At 41.6% G+C, this 20,676-nt stretch overlaps 1 protein-coding gene across 1 annotated transcript in view; it reads left to right on the top strand.

Moving 5' to 3' along the window:
• The window catches only part of LOC125889154 (endothelin-converting enzyme-like 1), an 82,270-nt gene that overhangs the window by 55,442 nt on the left and 6,152 nt on the right, over positions 1 to 20,676 (top strand). The window contains exons 9-14 of the mRNA XM_049576905.1: positions 496 to 570; positions 4,618 to 4,721; positions 5,680 to 5,738; positions 11,132 to 11,183; positions 18,670 to 18,737; positions 19,348 to 19,472. Of these exons, the coding sequence (XP_049432862.1) occupies positions 496 to 570; positions 4,618 to 4,721; positions 5,680 to 5,738; positions 11,132 to 11,183; positions 18,670 to 18,737; positions 19,348 to 19,472 (483 nt within the window). The remainder of the gene's footprint in view (positions 1 to 495; positions 571 to 4,617; positions 4,722 to 5,679; positions 5,739 to 11,131; positions 11,184 to 18,669; positions 18,738 to 19,347; positions 19,473 to 20,676) is intronic.

Consider the following 20,676-nt stretch of genomic DNA (forward strand, 5'->3'; position numbering starts at 1 on the left):
ACCGCTCCCCGCCAGATCCGATTAGTATTTGAAAAGGATTTAATTATTTCTTTGCAATTCCTTTCTTTCCGGGGGTTTGATTGATTGCTTGGTTAGATGGAAGTGTGTGATAGAATACATCAAGGGCTTGACATTGAGAAGTGAGGATCGCCTAATCCGGATCTCTCTGTGGTGCTGATTTAGGGTCTGCACTGCAAGATATCCCTTCTAATACTTTTACAATCTGAAGTTATAATCCTTTTAGAGGGCCTTGCTGAATATAAAGAGCTTCCCTGTAATCCTATTACATTGGGTTTGCTTGATTAGTTGATGCGCCGGTGTGTGTGTGTGTGCGTGTGTGTGTGTGTGTGTGTGTGTGTGTGCTGGGTCCAAAAACAAGTGTGTGTAGGTACCTATTAGTCACTGTGAGCGGATGTAGGGTGATGCTGGACCAGTTGTTTCTCCTCCGCTTTCTCCGTCCCTCCATCACACTCTCTCCTCCTTCTTCTCTCCCAGCTGAAGCACATGATGGTGATGACAGGATACCCGGACTTCCTGCTCAAACCTGAGCTCATAGATCAAGAATATGGGGTGAGTCATGAGTCTCTCATTTCACTCTCCGCTGCCTGGTCATCCTCACCACCCACACGTAATATGAATACATTACATTTCCCATCATCCCTTTCTCTTTCTCTCTGTCGCTAGAATGGTTTTCCATCAGACATCACTGTTCAGTCTGGGTGATTGTATTCAGATGCTGCACACATACATCATGCTCAGGCGTAAATGAACCTGAGACACTGCTGAGGCTACTCAAATACACAATATACATTAAGTGTGTTGACACAACCAGGATGCACATGTTAAACCTTTAGCACGCAGCTCAGCTGACAAAAACTACAGTGATGGGTTGACTGATTCTTTTCGTAGCATCGGTTCCTTAGAGTTGACACGTGTTTATGAATTGAGCCGAAGTTTTGATACTTTCTGCCAAATATGGTGGCAGTTTCTCCGTGACCTTTCGTCATAGTACATGCACGTTTGAGAACTAGTGTTGCCCACCCCACAAAAAAACATGTTTTTTTTTTTTCACACTTGGTGTGTCTGTGTCACTCTGTAGTTACACCTCCAAAACCTCAGCGGCGGAGGTTTCTGTGATGTGCTGTAAAGTTTACTTGATTCAAAACACACATTAAACACACATTAAACATGGCTTAATAGAGACAATTTCAAACACAAGTACACAAATCAGCTTCACTATAACTCGCAGCATTCACAGACAAACACTTGTCTTTATCTGGACACATTTTCCCCACAAATACAACATGCTAACGTTATTAGCACAAGCCTATGGCATTTTACATTGTATAAATTAGCCTAGCAGCTAGCTGACTTTTCTTCTACTCATATGAAGCCAGGGACAACAGCAACATTTAACAAAGGTAACGTTACAAAATTCAGCTCCATTACAACTCACAAGGTTCACTGACAAAACAACTGCATTATACTAAACATGTTTTCCAAACAAATACAACATGCTAACGTTATTAGCACAAACCTATGGCATTTTACATTGTATAAATTAGCCTAGTGGCTAGCAGACTTTTCTTCTATTCATATGAAGCCAGGGACAACAGCAACATTTAACAAAGATAATGTTATAAATGAATAATGAAAGAATAATTTATTTCAGTTACAATATACAATACTTAAATTGTGTGCAATCAACTGACAAAACATTTACATACATATTTGCACTACACATTTTCTCACAACAAAATTTAACAAGCTCTGCAACCGAAAAAGGAATAGGCTGAAGCCGAGGCTTATTCACACACTTATTATTTTATAAAATTCAACTCTATTACAACTCACAAGGTTCACTGACAAAACAACTGTCTTATAACGTTACTGAACACGTTTTCCAAACAAATACAACATGCTAACGTTATTAGCACAAGCCTATGGCATTTTACATTGTATAAATTAGCCTAGCAGCTAGCAGAGATTTCCTCTGCTCATATGAAGCCAGGATAAATCACACACAAGACTTAAAGTGCTATTTTTGTGGAGGCTTTATTGTCTTCACAATTTATTGTTTCTTATCCGTGAAATTAAAGTAAATCAAAGCTTTGTTTCCACTGAGGGAAATGGTTTCAGCTAACAGAAACAGACAGAGGTCTGCGTCACTGTGACGTGTAGTTACATTTCTGGGGAGGTGCACGTCAGGATGCGGCGTAGAGTACGTAGAGTACAGCGTAGGTACGGCGTCAATTTGACGTTGTTGTGTCTGTGATTTCGTCCCTTCCTCTTTGATACTTGCTGCTGACAGTCTGGCACATTATTATTACCTTTTATAAAGTCCTGACCTCCCCTGCGTGCTGAGCCCAGGAGAAAATAAGAATAAAAGACAGACAAGGGTCAGAGTCTCTGCAGTTAAATACATGGCCACAGTGATGATTGAAGGATTACTCCTGTCTCAGTCTACACCAGGCACGTGCACAGATAGACCCAGGTGGTGTTTAAGCACCTGCCCTTTTGGCCTCTGACGAGATAAGTGCCCTTTAGCAAGACCTCTCTTTTCTGTTTCTTTGTCTTAATTTTATATTTTAAGTTTTTTCCTTGTTGGCCCATGGCTTCAATTCTTAATTAAAAGTTTGTTGTAAGGCTCGACATCTGCATTTGAGTTCTAATTTTGCATAACCACACAAGCCCCTGCACCACTACGAGTGTGTGGGTACTGAAAAAATAAATATTTGAGTAAAATATGTGCCACCGTATGGAGCCTTATTTCTAACTTTCTATAAATATCTATGAGAGGGGTGCACCTTTTTTTTCGCTTAGATACATGCAGAAATCCTGCACAGTATACCTTTAAATCTTGTTTAACCCTTTGAAACCTGGAGCGACATCTCTTTTATTGTGCTGCTTTTAGACACCTTTTACAAGTATTTAAACCTTTGATCCTGAGCACATTGGTGTGATTCTTTTCAAAAACACGGGGAAAAGGCTACGAGCAACTTGGTAAGAAATGTCACACAAATTAAAAATTAAAAAAAATAAAATAAAAAATAGTAATAATAATTTTCTAAATCATTTTAAAAAATGTTGGGAAAGAAGAAAAAAGCTAGGGAAAAACTACATTTATCATTATTATCATTATTATTATTATTATTGTTGTTGTTGTTTTATTATATAATTTCCTTTTATTTAACTAATTTTCTTGTTTTAATTTTCTCTTCTTACCACTGTCTTGCTAATTTTTTGGGCAATTTTTTCTGCCGTTGCTCTCTGCCTTCCTCCTATGTTATGTCATAATGTTATCACAATTATCACGACATAAGACAATAAAAATAAGAACATATTAGACGGGTAGCCTTCACGATGCTGTCTACTGCCAGGTAGAAGGTTGCCTTCACTGGTGCTATGCTGTAATTTGATCCATACAATAAAGTGATCCATTGTCGCGCTCACAGCTTTCTCCTTTTAAATATTATTAAGAGAAATGCCTCTCAATAATCTGGGGAATTTAACTCCCTGGATTAAATCTTGGTGTGATCCTGGATTCAGATCTAAGCTTCCAGTCCCACATTAACAAACGAAAACACAATTTTTCCACCTCAGAAACATCACTGAGGTACGAGCATTTCTAAATGAAAAAGATGCAGAGAAATTGAGTCCGGCCGGCCTGACTACTGTAACACACTTTTTACTGGCCTCCCAAACAAACACCACTGAGAGATTGGTCAAAACTCTGCAGCTATGATCCAGAACCAAGAGGAGAGAGCACATCAGGCCAGGCTCAGCTGCTCTGCACTGACTTCCTGTTACATTTACAGTTGATTTTAAGCTCCTCCTCCCTGAATACAAATGGTGCGTTTGTTTTGTACTCGGAGGTCGGAAGTCGGAAGTGGGAATGAAGTCACCTCCAAGTGCATTCTAGTTGACAATGGTGGACAAGTCGGGAAAAATCATGGACGCCTGCAAGAAAGCCTTTGTTGCCCTCGCACTTTCGGAGTGTAGACAGCTTCAAAACCATCATGCACTCTAACTGATGAACGCTGCAGATGAGGCTGACCTGATGTAAAACAAGTAAGATAGAATTGCTATAAACAGTGCTTTAGCAGAGTGTTTACTCAATATGTATGTGACCGGCAGCCATCTTGAATTCGTAAGTCGGGGTTGATGCGGTTGCTCCGAGTTTCCGAGTTGGAAATCCGATCTCAGGGTGCATTCAAGTTTAAACTTCCGACTGGGAACTGGAATTTCCGACCTTAGAATACAAAACAAACGCACCAAAAGCCTTACCTGGGCTGGGACTGAGCTACGTTGCTAACTCCTCTGTTAACTATTTACCTCCAAGAACACTGATCATCTGCTGCTGGTTTGTTGGAGGTTCCCAGAAACAGCCGGAAGAAGATCAGGGGTGTGGTCTTTGTCAGTGACGCCCCAAAGCTATGGAACACACTAACTATAGATATTAGGGAAGATAGGTCGCTAAATACTAAGCTAAAAACGTAGCTGTTCACTTTAGCTCTGTTTTGTGTTCATTCTAAACTCATGTGAAGCATTTGAGATCCACCAGCCTACAGTAAAGACGTTCACACTCAGTCACTTCCTGTCTGTGGTGTTTTGCAGTTTGACGTGGACGAGAAGACGTATTTCAAGAACATCCTCAACAGCATCAAGTTCAACATCAAGCTGTCGGTCAAGAAGATCCATGAAGAAGTAGACAAGACAGCGTGAGTGTCACGTCTCCTCACATCACACCTGCTACACTAGCCGGCCATCTCGGCTCACTGACATGCGGTGCAAAGCAATTACAGAAGGTTAATGTATTTAAAATCCGGTCTGGGCTCGTGCAGCTGGGGCTCACGCTGCTGTGAGTGTGTGTAATATGTCTGACATGCCTAACATGTGTCCCCGTGAGTCCCTCTTCAGTTTGACGTATTTGTTGATGCGCCACTAAATTAAAGCAACAGATACCAAATCGACGCACACAGCTGAAGAAAATCCATTTGATTTACTTATCTGCAGCAGCCAGGCAGCAGAATAGTGCTGTGGGACATGCGGTTCATCATTTCTGTAAAACACAGCGCTGTACGGCTGGATTGAGTGCCTCTCTGCTATGACAAGACATTACAGTCGCATTAGTATTCCAAGGTGCCGAATACAACTGTATCATTAGCCCACACTCAACGGCCTCAAGAGTTAAATCACACACCCCTCCTTTATCACCAAGAAGTGAACCTTTCATCACTCACTCTGTCTTGTCGCTAGGATAGAAAGAAAGAACTCCTCCTCCTCCTCCTCTGTTTGTCTCCCCTCCATCGCTCCACAGTCAATGCAGAGCCATCAGTCTTCCACTCCCAGAACAAGGGCATCTCACACTTTCAGAGTTAGTCATTTGGGGGATTTTGTGCCAATCGATTGGTCTGGCTTTAAGTGGATTACCATAAAGGAAGTGTCCGTGGTTTCATATGCAGAGAGGAACTTTGGCCGTGGGACCGCACACACTGAATATTTCTCACCAGGGGGTTTAAAGAGCGAGATAGGCCGAGGTGCTTAGGATTCTGTTCAGGTCTGAGGTGTTTTTCAAGTAGGTAGATTGGTGATTTGAGTGTGTGTGTGTGTGTGTGTGTGTGTGTGAGGGATCCCATCTTTAAAACCTTGTTTGTTTGACACTGTTTTTCTCCTCAGGTGGCTTCTCCCACCTCAGGCCCTTAATGCCTACTACCTCCCTAACAAGAACCAAATGGGTGAGTGCGTGACTCTTCATTGTACATACTGATATTCGTGGTGTCTCGGCCATTTGTCTCCACACACACACACACACACACACAGTCCTTCCCCCATTGCCATTCTGCACCACGACATTGACCGTGCATTAGTTACACGCAATTACACCATGTTGCCACCTGTTTGTGACGAGTCAAACATGTCAGCCGCTCAGGAGAAAAAAAAGCGTCCACCTCCTCATATCATATTCCTTCTCATCGCTCACTTTCCACTTCGATCTCCACCTCACATACTTAATACCCCCCTGGAGGAAAAACAAGCAGTAACACCGTCCTGAGTTTTAACAAATCTGGCCTTGCGCTGTCATCCCTCCCTCCCTCCCTCCCTCCTTTCCTTCCTCCCCTCCTCTCCTCGTCTTCTCCCATGATCGGCCCCGCTGTCTGTGTCTGCCTGCCTGCTGGATTAAATCTCTCGCAGAAAAATCAATGGTGTGCTCGCGAGCTGATGCTGGAGGACAGGAGGACTGAGACAAACACAGTCATCACACCCCCGTGGGTCTTTTTTTTTTTTTTAACCCGCTCACGTAATTTCTCTCACTTAACCCGGCCACTTCACTCCTCGGCTCTGTATTCATTTTCATACGCTCTTTTTTTTTTTCATATCAAATTAATATTGCCCACTTAAGTTTTGCCTTCATCTCTTTGGCTTCCTTTTATTTCACGTCTGGAATCAGGTTGTGTTTGAAGATAAATAGACAAGGACAGAGGTTTAATTAAAAGTAGCTCCCCAACATGTTGGATTTTCTCTCTTCACGGGCAGCTCTGGCTCACACTCATTAAGTGACTGAATTCACTGAGACGTATAATGTTAAAGGGACACTTTGCTGATTTCTGACCAGATTTGTATCAACTCAGTGTGGGCGGTATGTGTAAATGAAGTGTGTATCACTAACCAGCATCTAACCAGTGTCCAGAGATCCCTCCTCTCCCTCAGCGAAACTCTGCCAGATGACGCAAATTGATGCAAAACATGTGGCTGGCTGTCAGACTGTTGCTCCTACTACAGGCTGTTTGTCAGCATTTTCGTTTTCCCAATGCCACCGCCGCAGACACAAAGAGTACAGACCCTTTTAGTGCTGGCATCACACTGACGTCAGTTTGTCACAACCCACCTGTCCCGCACAGGGCTGTAGGCTGTTAAAATGTGTTTGTCTTGTTGTGTTATTGGAGCCAGAATAGAAGGCGTCATGGCTCCAAAGTATTTCCTGTTGTAGGGATGAATAAGGTTATGTGTATTAAGGGTTATCATGTCCACCTCATCAGAAACTGGGGAGGGATTAAGAGGAAGATTGGATTTCTCTGGAACGCTAACTTTTTAGCACATTAGCTAACGTTAGCTTCCATAGCAAAACAAACCAGTGTGGTCCTCCTTTGTAAGACTGGCTTCCTGTGACATCATCCATCCACTGAGTGAGAGCATACGGGTCGGCCAGTCTGGTCCCGTTGGTCAGTGTTTACTTATTCAAGTAACACTGGCGGTCCCGGAGAGTGAGTGACCTGACATGGTGCGTTGGTAAATTCAGTCTGACGCTCTACACTAAAATGAGAGCCCTGTTGGTGGAAGAAACGCAGCGTTATATTTCTACATGAATGAACCAACGGTTAAGTTAATCACACATTCACTCCGCTCGGCGCTCTGCTGCTCCGTCTCCACAGACAGAGTGTCCAGAGTGCGCTGCTCTGGATAACCCAACGCTACATTCAGGGTCTGTGTACTTCGCAGCCATTCATTTTTCGTTTCGAAATAACAAATTGAAACACGGAAAATCAGCCATTACCTGTTTTTTGTTTTGAAATGACCAAACGAAAAAGGACAAAAAAACAATCCGTCTCCTGTTTTTTATTTGATAATAAAGAAAAGAAAAACGGAAAACGAATCATTATCCATTATCCGATTTAATTTGGGAATTTAAAAAAACCCTGTGGGAAACTCCTTTCTCTATTTATTGTTCGTTTCTTCTCTGTGACCAGCAAGCTGCATTCATGTGGTCTATGAAATGTACATACAGAGCATGTACATTTCCTACTAGAATATTGCTTTATCTGACATGCTACGCTAATAAATAACTTTTCTAACTAATCTAGGTCACTCTACATGAACGAACGGCACACCACATTACACATTATATGTCCACAAAAAATGATATACAATACGTGAATTAATAAAAAGTTTCATTACCATGGGCCAAACGTTCCTTTTCGTCCACCAGTTTTCTGTGAAGATGACGTCAATTTCAGTCAAGTTGGCAACTCCTGTTCCAAAATGATCTCCAAGTTGTTTTTCCGACATGAGCGGGCGTTCATGTGTATTTTCATTTTCAAATCATTTTTCCAATTATTCCGACACCACATGAATGCAACTTACTGGTCACAGAGAAGAAACGAACAAAAAATAGAGAGAGGAGGGGCGTCGGTGGCTTAGTGGCAGAGCAGGCGCCCCATGTACAAGGCTGTTGCCGCAGTGGCCCGGGTTTGAATCCAGCCTGTGGCCCTCTGCTGCATGTCATCCCCCCCTTCTCTCTCTCCTCCCTTTCACGCTTACCTGTCCTGTCCATTAAAGGCAAAATGCCCAAAAAAAATCTTTAAAAAAAAAAAAAAATAGAGAGAGGAGTTTCCCACAGGGTTTTTTTAAATTCCCAAATTAAATCGGATAATGGATAACGATTCAATTCGTTTTCCGTTTTTCTTTTCTTTATTATCAAATAAAAAACGGGAGACGGATCGTTTTTTTCCTTTTTCGTCTGGTAATTTCAAAACAAAAAACGGGTAATGGTTGGTTTTCCGTGTTTCAATTTGTTATTTTGCAACGAAAAACGAATGGCTGCGAAGTACACAGACCATTCAGGCAGCACTCCGAATTTACGAACGGTCTAGTTTGTGTCAGAGTTTGTGCAGAATTGTTGGAGATTTTCTCCGTCTTGAGCACAAGTGTCCTTTTTCTTTTTTCTCTGGTTCTGTCGCACCAATTTTAAAAGTATCTGTGTCTTTTACAGCATAGACGTCCTGGTTTTACTAAAACACCATCTTTCCAGCAGTGAAATACCTCTTTAAATCCTGGGAACATACATGTTAGCCATGATACATTTATGGCTGCAGTTTATTTGATTGCCAGGTAACTGGTAATTATTTTGGAGATTGTTCATATTTTATACATTTTATAGACTAATCAAATAAACAGTCTACAGCCATGTGAGCAGCTCTGTCAGGCCGCAGGCACAGAGGTGATTTGTCTTGAATACCTACGTGCACATAAAGACAACACACTTAAACATCAGAGCTTATATTTGCTAATGAACACTAAATACAAAGTACAGCTGAGGCTGATGGGAATAGCATTAGTGCTGCAGATAGATCTCCTGGGCAAAAGTCAGCTGATCACCAGTTATCAGGATTCATAATTCATCCTCAGAGGAAGTGAACTGTCTGTACCAGTATATTTCATCATTAGGATCCATCCTCTGTGGACCACGAATGTCAAAATGCACAAAATCATAGATGGTCCACTACTTATTGGTCGAGACTCACAATGAACTAACTAACATTATTATTCCACTGCGATCGTGGCTAAAATATCCATCACATGTTCCCAGAGTGCAGAGCAATGATTTAAAATGGCTCACTTTGTTCAAACAACAGTCCAACCCATACAGATATTTACGTTTACGCAAATTTGTTCAGTGATGATAAACTGTGTATGATCATAGTGATGATTTAAATAAACTAAATGTCTTCTTTAGATTGTATGATGGTGTGGACGAGGTTACAGGGATAGTTTGGACCTTTTAAAGTGGGGCTGTATGAGGTACTTAGCTATAGTCAGTGTGTTACAGACTGTAGATGGTGGTTGGCATGGCCCCATTTTAGAGAAGCAGGCTGGAGTCTGACATGGAAGATAAGCGATGTACTGTTGAGGACGAGGGTCAGCAGCAAAATGTATTTTTGCCACCTAAAAATATCAATATCAGTTTAAGTGTGCGTTGTTTGAGAGTATAGCTCTGTTTCCACCAAACTCTTTCAGTCCAGCACCTCTGGAACCAGCAGTAAGCCTTCAGACATGGTACCTAGACCCTCGGTGTGTTCAGACAGTCCTCTTAAATGTGGGCGGGGTTGTTGTCACTCACTGCTCCGTCCAGCACTCGCTGTATTTCCTCATCAGCGGTGACACAGATGGAAGTCTGCACCTGGTTTATCGTCCACAGAACGAGGCTGCACGCCCACATTTTCACAACAAAATAGAACAGGCTGCAGTGAGAGTCTCTCTCCATGGGATATTTCAAAATAGCAGCTTTGTGCATTTAGTCCTTCTCAGGCAAGCTCAGGGGTTTAGTGTTGCTGTAGCCCACAGGAACGACACTCCACAATGCTTTGTTTTCTTTGTTTCATGTAGCTGCAGACAGACCTCTCATCAAATCCACCAGACTCCATTGAGAAAATAAGTGATTTAACACTGCTCAACACAGGAGCTGCTGGTCTATGGCTGCCTCCATCAGTTAGTGTGTGTTATTGTGTGACTTTGGTGGATCCAAACTAAACCTTTTTAAACACCAAAGTCACACAATAACACAAGCTAACCAACTGACAGTAGACCAGCAGCTCCTGTGTTCAGCCGTGTTAAATCATTGTTTTTCTCAATGGAGTCTGGCTTTGAAGAGAGAGATATAACAGCTTCAGACATTTCGGTGAAGCTGGACAAATATTCTAGATATAGCGTACACTTAAACCAAAGATTTTCTTTAGGTGGCTACAAACCATTTAGGTGCTGCCCACGTTCACGCCAGTGTGCTGCGTAGCCTCTGTATCACTGCAAAAACTCAAAATCTTACCAAGAATATTTGTCTTATTTCTAGTCAAAATGTCTCATTTCTAGTCAAAAAAATCTCATTACACTTAAAATAAGACTCATCACCTAAAAAGTTACTTGTTTTTAGGCAATTTTCACTTGTTTCAAGTAAATTTTCACTTGAAATAAGTAGAAAAATCTGTCAGTGGAGCAAGTTTTTTTTTCTTATTACAAGCAAAAAAAACTTGCTCCACCCGCCTGCTTCTCCCAACTTGTGGCATACCAACAGACATCTCTGTATGTAAAACACTAGAGAGACTTTCTGTCACCGTCCTCTGAGGCAGCTGCTGTAACTATTTTACATCATCATCCTGGCGAGTTCAGCTTTAAGGCATCAGATTCTCATTTCCTCCTGTCTCTTCCCTCTAAAGGAGACCGTATCAATGTGCTGACTTTAATAATAAAAAAAAACTTTTCTTTTAAATTGTTCCTTCTTATAATGAAACCAGAGTGTGTGATATTCATATCTGGACGTTTCCACGTCCCTCATATTGTTTCTTCATCTGTCCTCCAGTGTTTCCCGCCGGCATCCTTCAGCCCACCCTCTACAACCCTGAGTTCCCACAGTAAGTATCCCTCCTCCTGTTCCTGCCGTCCACAGGGAGGCAACAACATCACCACGGCCACAACAACAAAGGTCATTACAGGCTACGCTAGTCTGGCCAGCCTCTGCTCCCCTCAAGTCCCAACACAGCTGATTAAACCAATTTAACTACCCACCAAGAGCTCAATTACCGAACAAGGTCCTGCTAATGGAACAGGTGTCATTGAGAGGTCGCCTCCCTAAATTTGAGTCCATCGAGTAATTTGATGGTGCATGAAAGTAGATATCCTCCCTGTCTGTTCTGTTTGTCTCAGGAAGCTCTCTGTGATGAGAAATTGATGAAGAGTCGCAGCGTTATTGGACAAAACTATTCACAACATGAAATTAGTCACGCTTTAAAATCACAACACAAATGATTTCTCCTTTAGGTGAACATTCTGCTGAGAGGCGGTGCAGCATTTTGTCACAATGTACGGTATCTTTTAAAATCTATCATCTCTGTGCCAAACTAGCACCAAGTATTTCCACAGCTTTACACTCGTCATGGTGGGAAAGCTTTGGAATTAACATTTAAATCGTTCCACCGTGAAGCTCTGAAATCCAAAGTTATGAAAAATTCTGGGATGACATGTTTTTATACGAGCACTGAGTGTCTACAGTGAAAGCAGAACAGTACCCAGTGTGGAAGCAAGTAATCGCCATGATCATTTGAATCTTATCAGCCTCATTTTGAGATGTAATCACTGCTGCATCCTTTATTTTGAAATTTAAATACAGCTGAATTTGCTGCGGTGAAATATCACAGATACCCAGGCTCGACTGCTGATCCCTGGTGTCGCTGATGTGTCTGAACTGAACTTTAAAGGTCCAGTGTGCAGGATTTAGGGGGATCTATATGCAGAAATATAATATCATATACAGTAATAAGTATGTTTTCTTTAGTGTATAATCACCTGAAAATAAGAATCGTTGTGTTTTCGTTACCTTAGTATGAGCTGTTTATATTTACACAGGGAGCAGGTCCTCCTCTACAGAGATTGCCTTGTTGCACTGCCATGTTTCTACAGTAGCCCAGAATGGACAAACCAAACACTGGCTCAACATAGGGACATTTGTGTTTTTGCATAGGTATAGTGTTTTTACCAGTTTAAATCACCTGGTCTGTTTGTTTTGAGGAGGAAGACACCTCTGTGGATAATTCAGCTTCTGGTGAAAACCTCCTGAACATCTGGGACCAGCTGCACAAAAACACCTTAAGTTTTTTCCTGAAGTATGACATTTAAAGGGAAATTTTGTTTTTTTTTCAACCTGTCTCCTATCGTCCTAAATTTGTTTCAAGTGACTAGTGACATAAAAATAATAGTTAGCATGTTAGCCGTTAGCCTAGATACAGCCGGGGCGCATAGTAGCATCAGACCTGTTAAAACGTAAGTGAACGGGCAACCTTCAAGTGCAAAGTTAGTCCACTAAACAAGCTTTTTTTCCACAAAGACCGCCTCATATCGTTAGGATAAATGTCAGAGAACATATAGAAAACCACATGTAAACGTGTTGTCTTACCTTACTGGTGTGCTGCCATGTTTGTTTACCATTTAGCTCTGCTTTCCAAAGTGTGGCTGAAATCTCACGAGCTCTAGATAAAGCCCAGCTGGATACTACTCCAGGTGGAGGTGTCTCGTCCTCGGTCACATCCAGACCTTGAAAATAAGGCTGCAACCGGTCCCATTCCTTGCAACAGAGGCATTCCTCTTCTGTGGGCACTGGGGCACAGCATTCACAGGTACACCACCAATCTCCAGAGCTACGCAGCCTTGCAGCAGCCATTCCTCCTCTCTCGTCCTCTACCTGTTGCGCCTCTCTCTCTCTCTCCTCCATTCTTCAATTTCACGAAGCTCTTCGTCAGTGTATTCTGGCTCAAATAAATAAGGGCGGCCATCAGACTCTGCAAAATCAAATTCCTCCTCCACAAAGTCGAAGTCTGGCAAAAAGTCAGCCATTATTCTATAAATCTTTCATAAAATAAATGAATGAACTTTTCAGGCTCCTGTCCGGTTCTGCCTTCCAGCTGTTGCTGCTTGTTCAGGCACGGTATGAGATCGCTGCTTGTTCTCGCGATATTTTGGCCGCACTTTGGAAAGGAGAGCTAAATGGTAAACAAACATGGCAGCACACCGGTAAGGTAAGACAACACATTTACATGTCGTTTTCTATATGTTCTCTGACATTTATCCTAACGATATGAGGCGGTCTTTGTGGAAAAAAAGCTTGTTTAGTGGACTAACTTTGCACTTGAAGGTTGCCCGTTCACTTACGTTTTAACAGGTCTGTATCTAGGCTAACAGCTAACATGCTAACTATTATTTTTATGTCACTAGTCACTTGAAACAAATTTAGGATGATAGGAGACAGGTTGAAATAAACTGAAATTTCCCTTTAAGGCTTAATTTCTCCTTAGCTGAGAGATTTACACAGTTGCACAGAATCTCTTAAAAGGTTTCCTTAGTTTAGGAGAAACTTTAACTCACTTATTGCCTTGACAGAGATTTTACATCGATAAAAGTTTCCATTGAGATTGTTTGTTTGCTTGGACTCACACTTGTGATGCGTGTTAGCGTCTCACAGAGTTGTCTCATATTTAGATTGTGAAAAAATGGCAGACAAAAAAGCAGACAAGAAAACCATATTGGTCAGAAGAGGAAAAGATTTTACTTCTGGAGAATACAATCACACTTCAAAGTTAATTTATTCCCCAAATACCAGAAAACAGAAAACTATTGTAGGAAGAAGCAACAAAAAAGAATTCAGTCAAATCTATGGCGTAAAATCAAAAGTGTATATGTTGGGTTCTCCTGGTCGCAGAACACTCTTCTCAGGGTGTGTTAGTGGTTTTTTATTTATCACCATTAACTCGGTCATGTTGCAGTTAAGATAGAGTCAGAGGTACCTTAATTTGTTTTTTTTGTTTTTTACGTTGCTTTGGTTGCTAAGGTCTTCCCTGCAACAGTTGAGGGATTCCTTAAGTATAAGACCATGAGAAGGAGAAAACCATACATACTTAAGTGAACATTTTAAGGAAACCTTGAGAAGACTCAAGGGTGTTTTGTGCAACCGATTTTAATTTGAGGAATCCTTAAGTCGGGCTGTAAGGAAAATCTTAACCTAAGCTGTGTTGTGCACCCAGCCCCTGGATCTTAAGTTATCAGAGAAAAAAGGTGACCACACATTAGCATGTGTTGCTGAAGGAATTCTAACCAGGGGAAGTTTTAGCTGGTTGCAATCTGCAATTCACCACTAGATGCCACCTAAATCTTACACAGTACTCAGTAGTGATAAAATTTCAAAATAAGTTTGCTACTAAGATCTAAATCATTGTGGGTATTATTTGCTTCCATGCCTTAATTTTGGGAATATTAACACACATTTTCACACTATAATAGATAAATAAATAATTTAACAAAAACAGCAAACTTTGTATTAAATGTGGCCTTGATGATTACAAATCTGACCAGATATTCAGTTCCAGCTCGTAGCACTTGACATTCTCACTCCCACCTCCCATCTCGGCCCATGTTGCTGCTCGTTCAGTGAAATTTCACGTCTATATATGACACACTGGGTATCCTTCTGCGTTTGTTGTCAATGTTCTGGGACAGCATGCCAGTTTATGCCTGTTATATGTCTTGTGTCTTTTCAAATTACACTTCCGTTGTACAGTTTCTGCTCGTTAGATGCATCCAGTCTTTTTCAAAACAAACTCACAACGTTGGTTAAACACCTCACATTTATCTTTAAGTCCTTGTGCAACAAAAGCACGTGATTTGGTTCTACATTCATGTGGGAAGCAGACACCGGGCTCCTGGGTGAAAGTTCTGTGTGTGTTGGACCAATCCACCAAACCTACCTATGATACAACAAAGCACAAAAAACAAACGAAAAAACAAAACAAACACAAAAAAAGATACAAGAAAAAGAAAACAGGGCGTACAGATTAAAAGACTTCTTTGAACACATGATTTTAACATGACATTTTAGTCATTAGAATGTAATGTAATGCATTCATTCTTTCAGCACAGCACAAAAATGCATTGACACTTGGGTACATTATGTTATTAACATGAGGTGATGCAACTGCTTTAAAAGTGTTTCCACAGATATGCCATGGAAAAAAATAAATAAATCAAGCAGACAATGTGCAGTCATGGACATTGAACACTATGGCAGCTAACTCAGGTTTAGGAGTGTCCATGAACGCACCAACAATACAGCTTTTAAATAGGTTCCTATCATATATTGTTATCAGATAGGTTCTTATCTAACAGTTATCATAAAAATAAAGTGATGTATTACCTGTCCTAAGTAGGTTTCAGCTGATTGTGAGTTGATTAACATACAATACTGGCATGAATTAAAACCCAGTGGCTGCCTGGATTCTGGGAAATCACCCACACCAATTTGGGAAATGGTCAGTGAGAAACTAGTGCAGTGCAGCTCTGAGGAATGTGCAGGTAGACATCTATTTTCCCTCTCAACAAACCCTTTGTTAACCAAAGCTATTCACCAAGGAGCAAACCTGCTGCTGCCAGTATTCAGCATTATTCTAAGCCAGTACATACAACAGTCCAAATAGCTGCACCTCCTGCATTCATATCAGCTCCCCTGACTCACCACACACACACACACACACACACACACACTAACACCCCTCAATTAGCAGTTTGTGTACCCAACATTAGCTAACACTTCTATGTCTTCATTAGAGGTGATCACCACTACTTCCTCTACCTGCTGCCATGCATGCTAATCAATATTAATTAATGATGTAGTAAAGTCTGTGTGTGTGTGTGTGTGTGTGTGTGTGTGTGTGTGTGTGTCTGCCTGTCCCCTTGAAATTATTACTGCAGCAGCCCTAACCTCCCATAAACTCTCGCTCTCACACTCCCACACACACACACACACACACACACACACACACACACACACACAAACACACACACACACACGGCTCTCCACCACCACGTCGAGTATAATGAAGCTTCAATCAGCCAGTTAGTTTAGCGGGGGAGTCGGGCCCGGTGTGAGGCAGCGTATCGACTAGCTGTCAGAAAGTCATTTTCAGACGTAGCCATGTGAATAGCCCCGAGTCTGCCCTCTCATCGCTCTCTATATCTGCATGTGGCACAAAGACAGCTCTCCAGCCCGGCCCAGGGTCAAGGGGAGGTGGAGCCACCCGCTGCTTTCTGGAAGCAGGGGGCACGTGCAGGGTGTGAGCCAGTGGGTGCTCACACAAGTCTGGGACGTGTTACAGGAGGGCTGTGTTTCTGTGTCCACACCTTGAGAAGTTAAGAGTTATGTTCACACTGCAGCTGAAAGGTCCCCACACATGTAGAACAGATATCTGATGTTTTCTAATCAGTGTGAACAGAAAAATGCGGCATTGAGCTTCTTTCCATTCAGTACTGAGACACATGGATCCAAAATTAGATCCCAAGTGCAACTTGCATTTTCTCTGGTTTGGCTGAGCAGAATTAGCGATGAGGACAAAGGGATGAAAAACAAGAGAGAGAGCTGTCTGTAGTGAGACTCATAGTATCAGTCAAAATGCATACGTTCTGAAAAAGTGATTCTCAAAATGGGGTTCGGGACCCTCAGGAGTCTGTGGCACTCTGCCAGGAGGTCTAATGTAATGCTGTAATTGATTTAGGGTAATCAGAATCCACATTTTATTTAGCCTGTTTGCACTAAAGCAGGATTTATACATCTGCATCGCAGTGACGCAGACCTCCTGTCTGTCTCTGTAAGCTGAAACCATTTCCCTCAGTGGAAACAAAGCTTTGATTTACTTTAATTTCACAGATAAGAAACAATAAATTATGAAGACAATAAAGCCTCCACAAAAATATCATTTTAAGTCTTGTGTGTGATTTATCCTGGCTTCATATGAGCAGAGGAAATCTGTGCTCATCGCTAGGCTAATTTATACAATGTAAAATGCCATAGGCTTGTGCTAATAACGTTAGCATGTTGTATTCGTTTGGAAAACTTGTTCAGTATAAGACAGTTGTTTTGTCAGTGAACCTTATGAGTTGTAATGGAGCTGAATTTTGTAACGTTACCTTTGTTAAATGTTGCTGTTGTCCCTGGCTTCATGTGAGTAGAGGAAAACTCTGCTAGTTGCTAGGCTAATTTATACAATGTAAAATGCCATAGGCTTGTGCTAATAACGTTAGCATGTTGTATTTGTGGGGAAAATGTGTCCAGATAAAGACAAGTGTTTGTCTGTGAATGCTGCGAGTTATAGTGAAGCTGATTTGTGTACTTGTGTTTGAAACTGTCTCTATTAAGCCATGTTTAATGTGTGTTTAATGTGTGTTTTAAATCAATTAAACTTTACAGCACTTCACAGAAACCACCAACTAGTGTTTTGGAGGTGTAACTACAGAGTGACACAGACACACCACTGCACAAGTATAAATAAAGTAAAACACTTTCCCCGAATTCAAACTTCTCTTTCGAGCTCTGATCAGGCCGACCCTACACGAACATTAACAGTTTGTGTCCAAACCCAACCTGATTTTAAAAAAAAACAACAAAAAAAAAAACAGTTTTTACATTAAAAGAAATAATGAATAATGCCTGTGGCATGAGGGGGAAACACGGCGGGACAACAAAAGTTAGGGAGGCAGCAGTCTGAGCAGGGGCGGGCAGGAGTGGTGGTGGATGGGTGTTTACTTCCTGTAAGACTGTGAAGCCAAACCCTGTTCTTTTTTCCTAAACCCAACCGTGTGCATGTGTTGTTGAAGGAAAACAACATCATTTTGCGGTGTTGTACCGATGTAGTGCTTTTATTTTGAAAGAGCCTGTATGCAAACTGTACATTTCCTGTGAAAACAGAAGTGTATTTTGAAAACAGACAGGCTGAAGTTGACACGGCGTCCCAGAATGTCAACAACCAACACACCCAGGGTACCTTGGACGTCATATGTGGACGTGGAGAGTCCATGACCAAACGTGGACATGTGACAAGGTCTGAGAGAGAATGTGTTGGCACAATTCCACAGTGAATTTAATTGATCAAAGGTGTGTTTTATTGCTGTGGCTGTAGACGAGGTAGCGCAGGTTGACCACTAATCAGACGACCAGTCCCCGGCTCCTCCGGTCCACATGTCGAAGTATCCTCGGGCAAGATACTGAACCCCAGATTGCTGGTGTGTGAGTGCATGTGAATGTTTGACAGAGTAGCAGGTGGCACCTTGTATAACAGCCTCAGCCTCCAGTGTGTGAATGTGTGTGTGAATGGGTGAATGTAGCATATTGAGTAAAAGCACTTTGAGTGGTCGGAAGACTCTGTGCTGTAGAAGTGCGAGTCCATTTCCCTTTACTTATGAATTCAATGTTCCTTTCCAAAGGTCAAGCCTTGATATAAGTGGAGGCAATTCAAGACTTTTAAGCACCTGTGGAGACCAGGGAAGTTTTGTGTAATGCTCCATATTTCTCCTTCCTGCTGCCAGGTCTCTGAACTATGGGGGCATAGGAGCAATCATCGGCCACGAACTAACACATGGATATGATGACTGGGGTAAGAACTACAGTCTCTTCACTTATAATCCATTACAGCAATGCTCACCCACAGTCTCACCATTTTGAGTGGCATTCCCACTGTTGCATTCTGTTTCACAGAAAAAGCGAGAGTCCCTGATGATTTGTGTAATTGTATGAAATTTGTCAGATGCCCACAGCTGTACAGGAAAGACTGTTTTGAACCACAATCTCTAACTTTCATTTCCAGTCAAAGTGCTGCCCTTTAAGATGCATCAGACGACTATAATAAGGCTGCGAAATTTCTGCCAGCCACCTGCCAAATACTGGAATAACTTTGTTTGTGACTGCCTTTGTTGGTTTGTGCTCCACCAGCCTCTTTGGCAGACAGTCATTCTACAAATGTATTTGGCTGCAAAAGCAGTTCAGTTGGCTCTTGAACTGGAGACATCAGCCAAGGTCAACTCAACAACACTTTGCCTCCTGATGTTTTGACTCCCGCAGCAATAAAAAAAGCTACAAAGATGACGTGCTGGGCCGCTTTTTGGACTGTGAAGGAAAGTTGCAGGTTGTGTCGTCTCCATGCTAACACTGCGCCCCCCCTGCCCTTTTGCCCTTCATCTTAGTGATGCAATGGTTCATGTCCCTAGGGGGCCAGTACGACCGCCACGGCAACCTCAAACAGTGGTGGACGGAGGAGTCCTACAGGAAGTTCCAGAAGAAGGCCGAATGTATCGTCAAGCTCTACGATAACTTCACTGTTTATAACCAGAGGGTGGGTCTGCACGCACACACACATACCGCACATACGCATACAGCTTTTATGATGTTGACTTTGTTGCTGTTGATCACATTAATCACTTTACCAGGACATTTTGTCTTCAAATGCTCTCATATAGTTTTGATTTTTAATTCAATTTTTATTTTTGTCCATCCACTCCTTACTTATTTTATTTTATTTTATCTTATTTAATTTAATTTAATTTTATTTTATTTTATCTAATTTTATTTTATTTTATTTTATTTTATTTATTTTGTTACTTCCTATACTCCCTATACAGTTTCTGTCCTTGCCATGACTGAATATCCCTGCTGGGGATCAATAAAGGCTCATCTTGTCTTATATGGCCATTTTTATTATAGCAGTACATAGATATATATGTCAGCTGATATTCTGGACTGATATTATCTTTATATAGAAAACCATATGTCATCAAGTCAGTGTCCGTTAACATGGTGCAGCTTGATTTATTATTATTTCTGCTCACATCACTGCTCTGGGTATCTGTGGAAGACTTTTGCAGCATTTTGTTCTGGTTACAGATAGACAAACATAATTACATGTGTGTTCCCTTAAAGGAGAACTCTGCCAGTGTAACATATAATTTTAAGTTTACTTAGGAGCACCGTTCAGCCTGTAAGAGCAGTTGTATAAAGTCTTCAGGGGCCTCAGAGGACCTTTGTCAGGTCTGAGAAAATAACCTTGATGATGTTGTAGTGATGTCATCAGGGTTATCTCACAGTCTGTGTGCATGTATACATTTTTGAAAGTGGACATTTCCTTTACATTATGGACACACACACAGTTTTAGATCAATAAAAACACTTTCTAAGGAGCAGATTTTTCGAAACTCTGGTTCCTGTGTATCTGTGTGGACGTGTTAAGTGGAGCGTTTGGGAAGCGATGACATCATCTCATCTATTTTGTGTAATGGGCAGTCTTCAGAAACAATGACAAAAATGGCGGGCTAGTGGTCTGTTTACGTTTTGTTAGCACTTCTTGGTCTAATGATTACTTTACTCTTAAACTTAGTATTGCTGCACCTAGCGTGATCTGGTCCATCTCAGCATCTGCGTTTTAAAGTCTGCCAGTGACTAGTCTCTATATACAGACTCTGCATTCAGTGAATGTAGAGTGTGTAGGCAAACCCCGGAGATCTTGCCTCCGGAAGAAGAGCGGAAGAGCCCTGGTTTCCGGT

This window comes from Epinephelus fuscoguttatus, linkage group LG5 (genome assembly GCF_011397635.1).
Source record: "Epinephelus fuscoguttatus linkage group LG5, E.fuscoguttatus.final_Chr_v1".
Lineage (NCBI taxonomy): Eukaryota > Metazoa > Chordata > Actinopteri > Perciformes > Serranidae > Epinephelus > Epinephelus fuscoguttatus.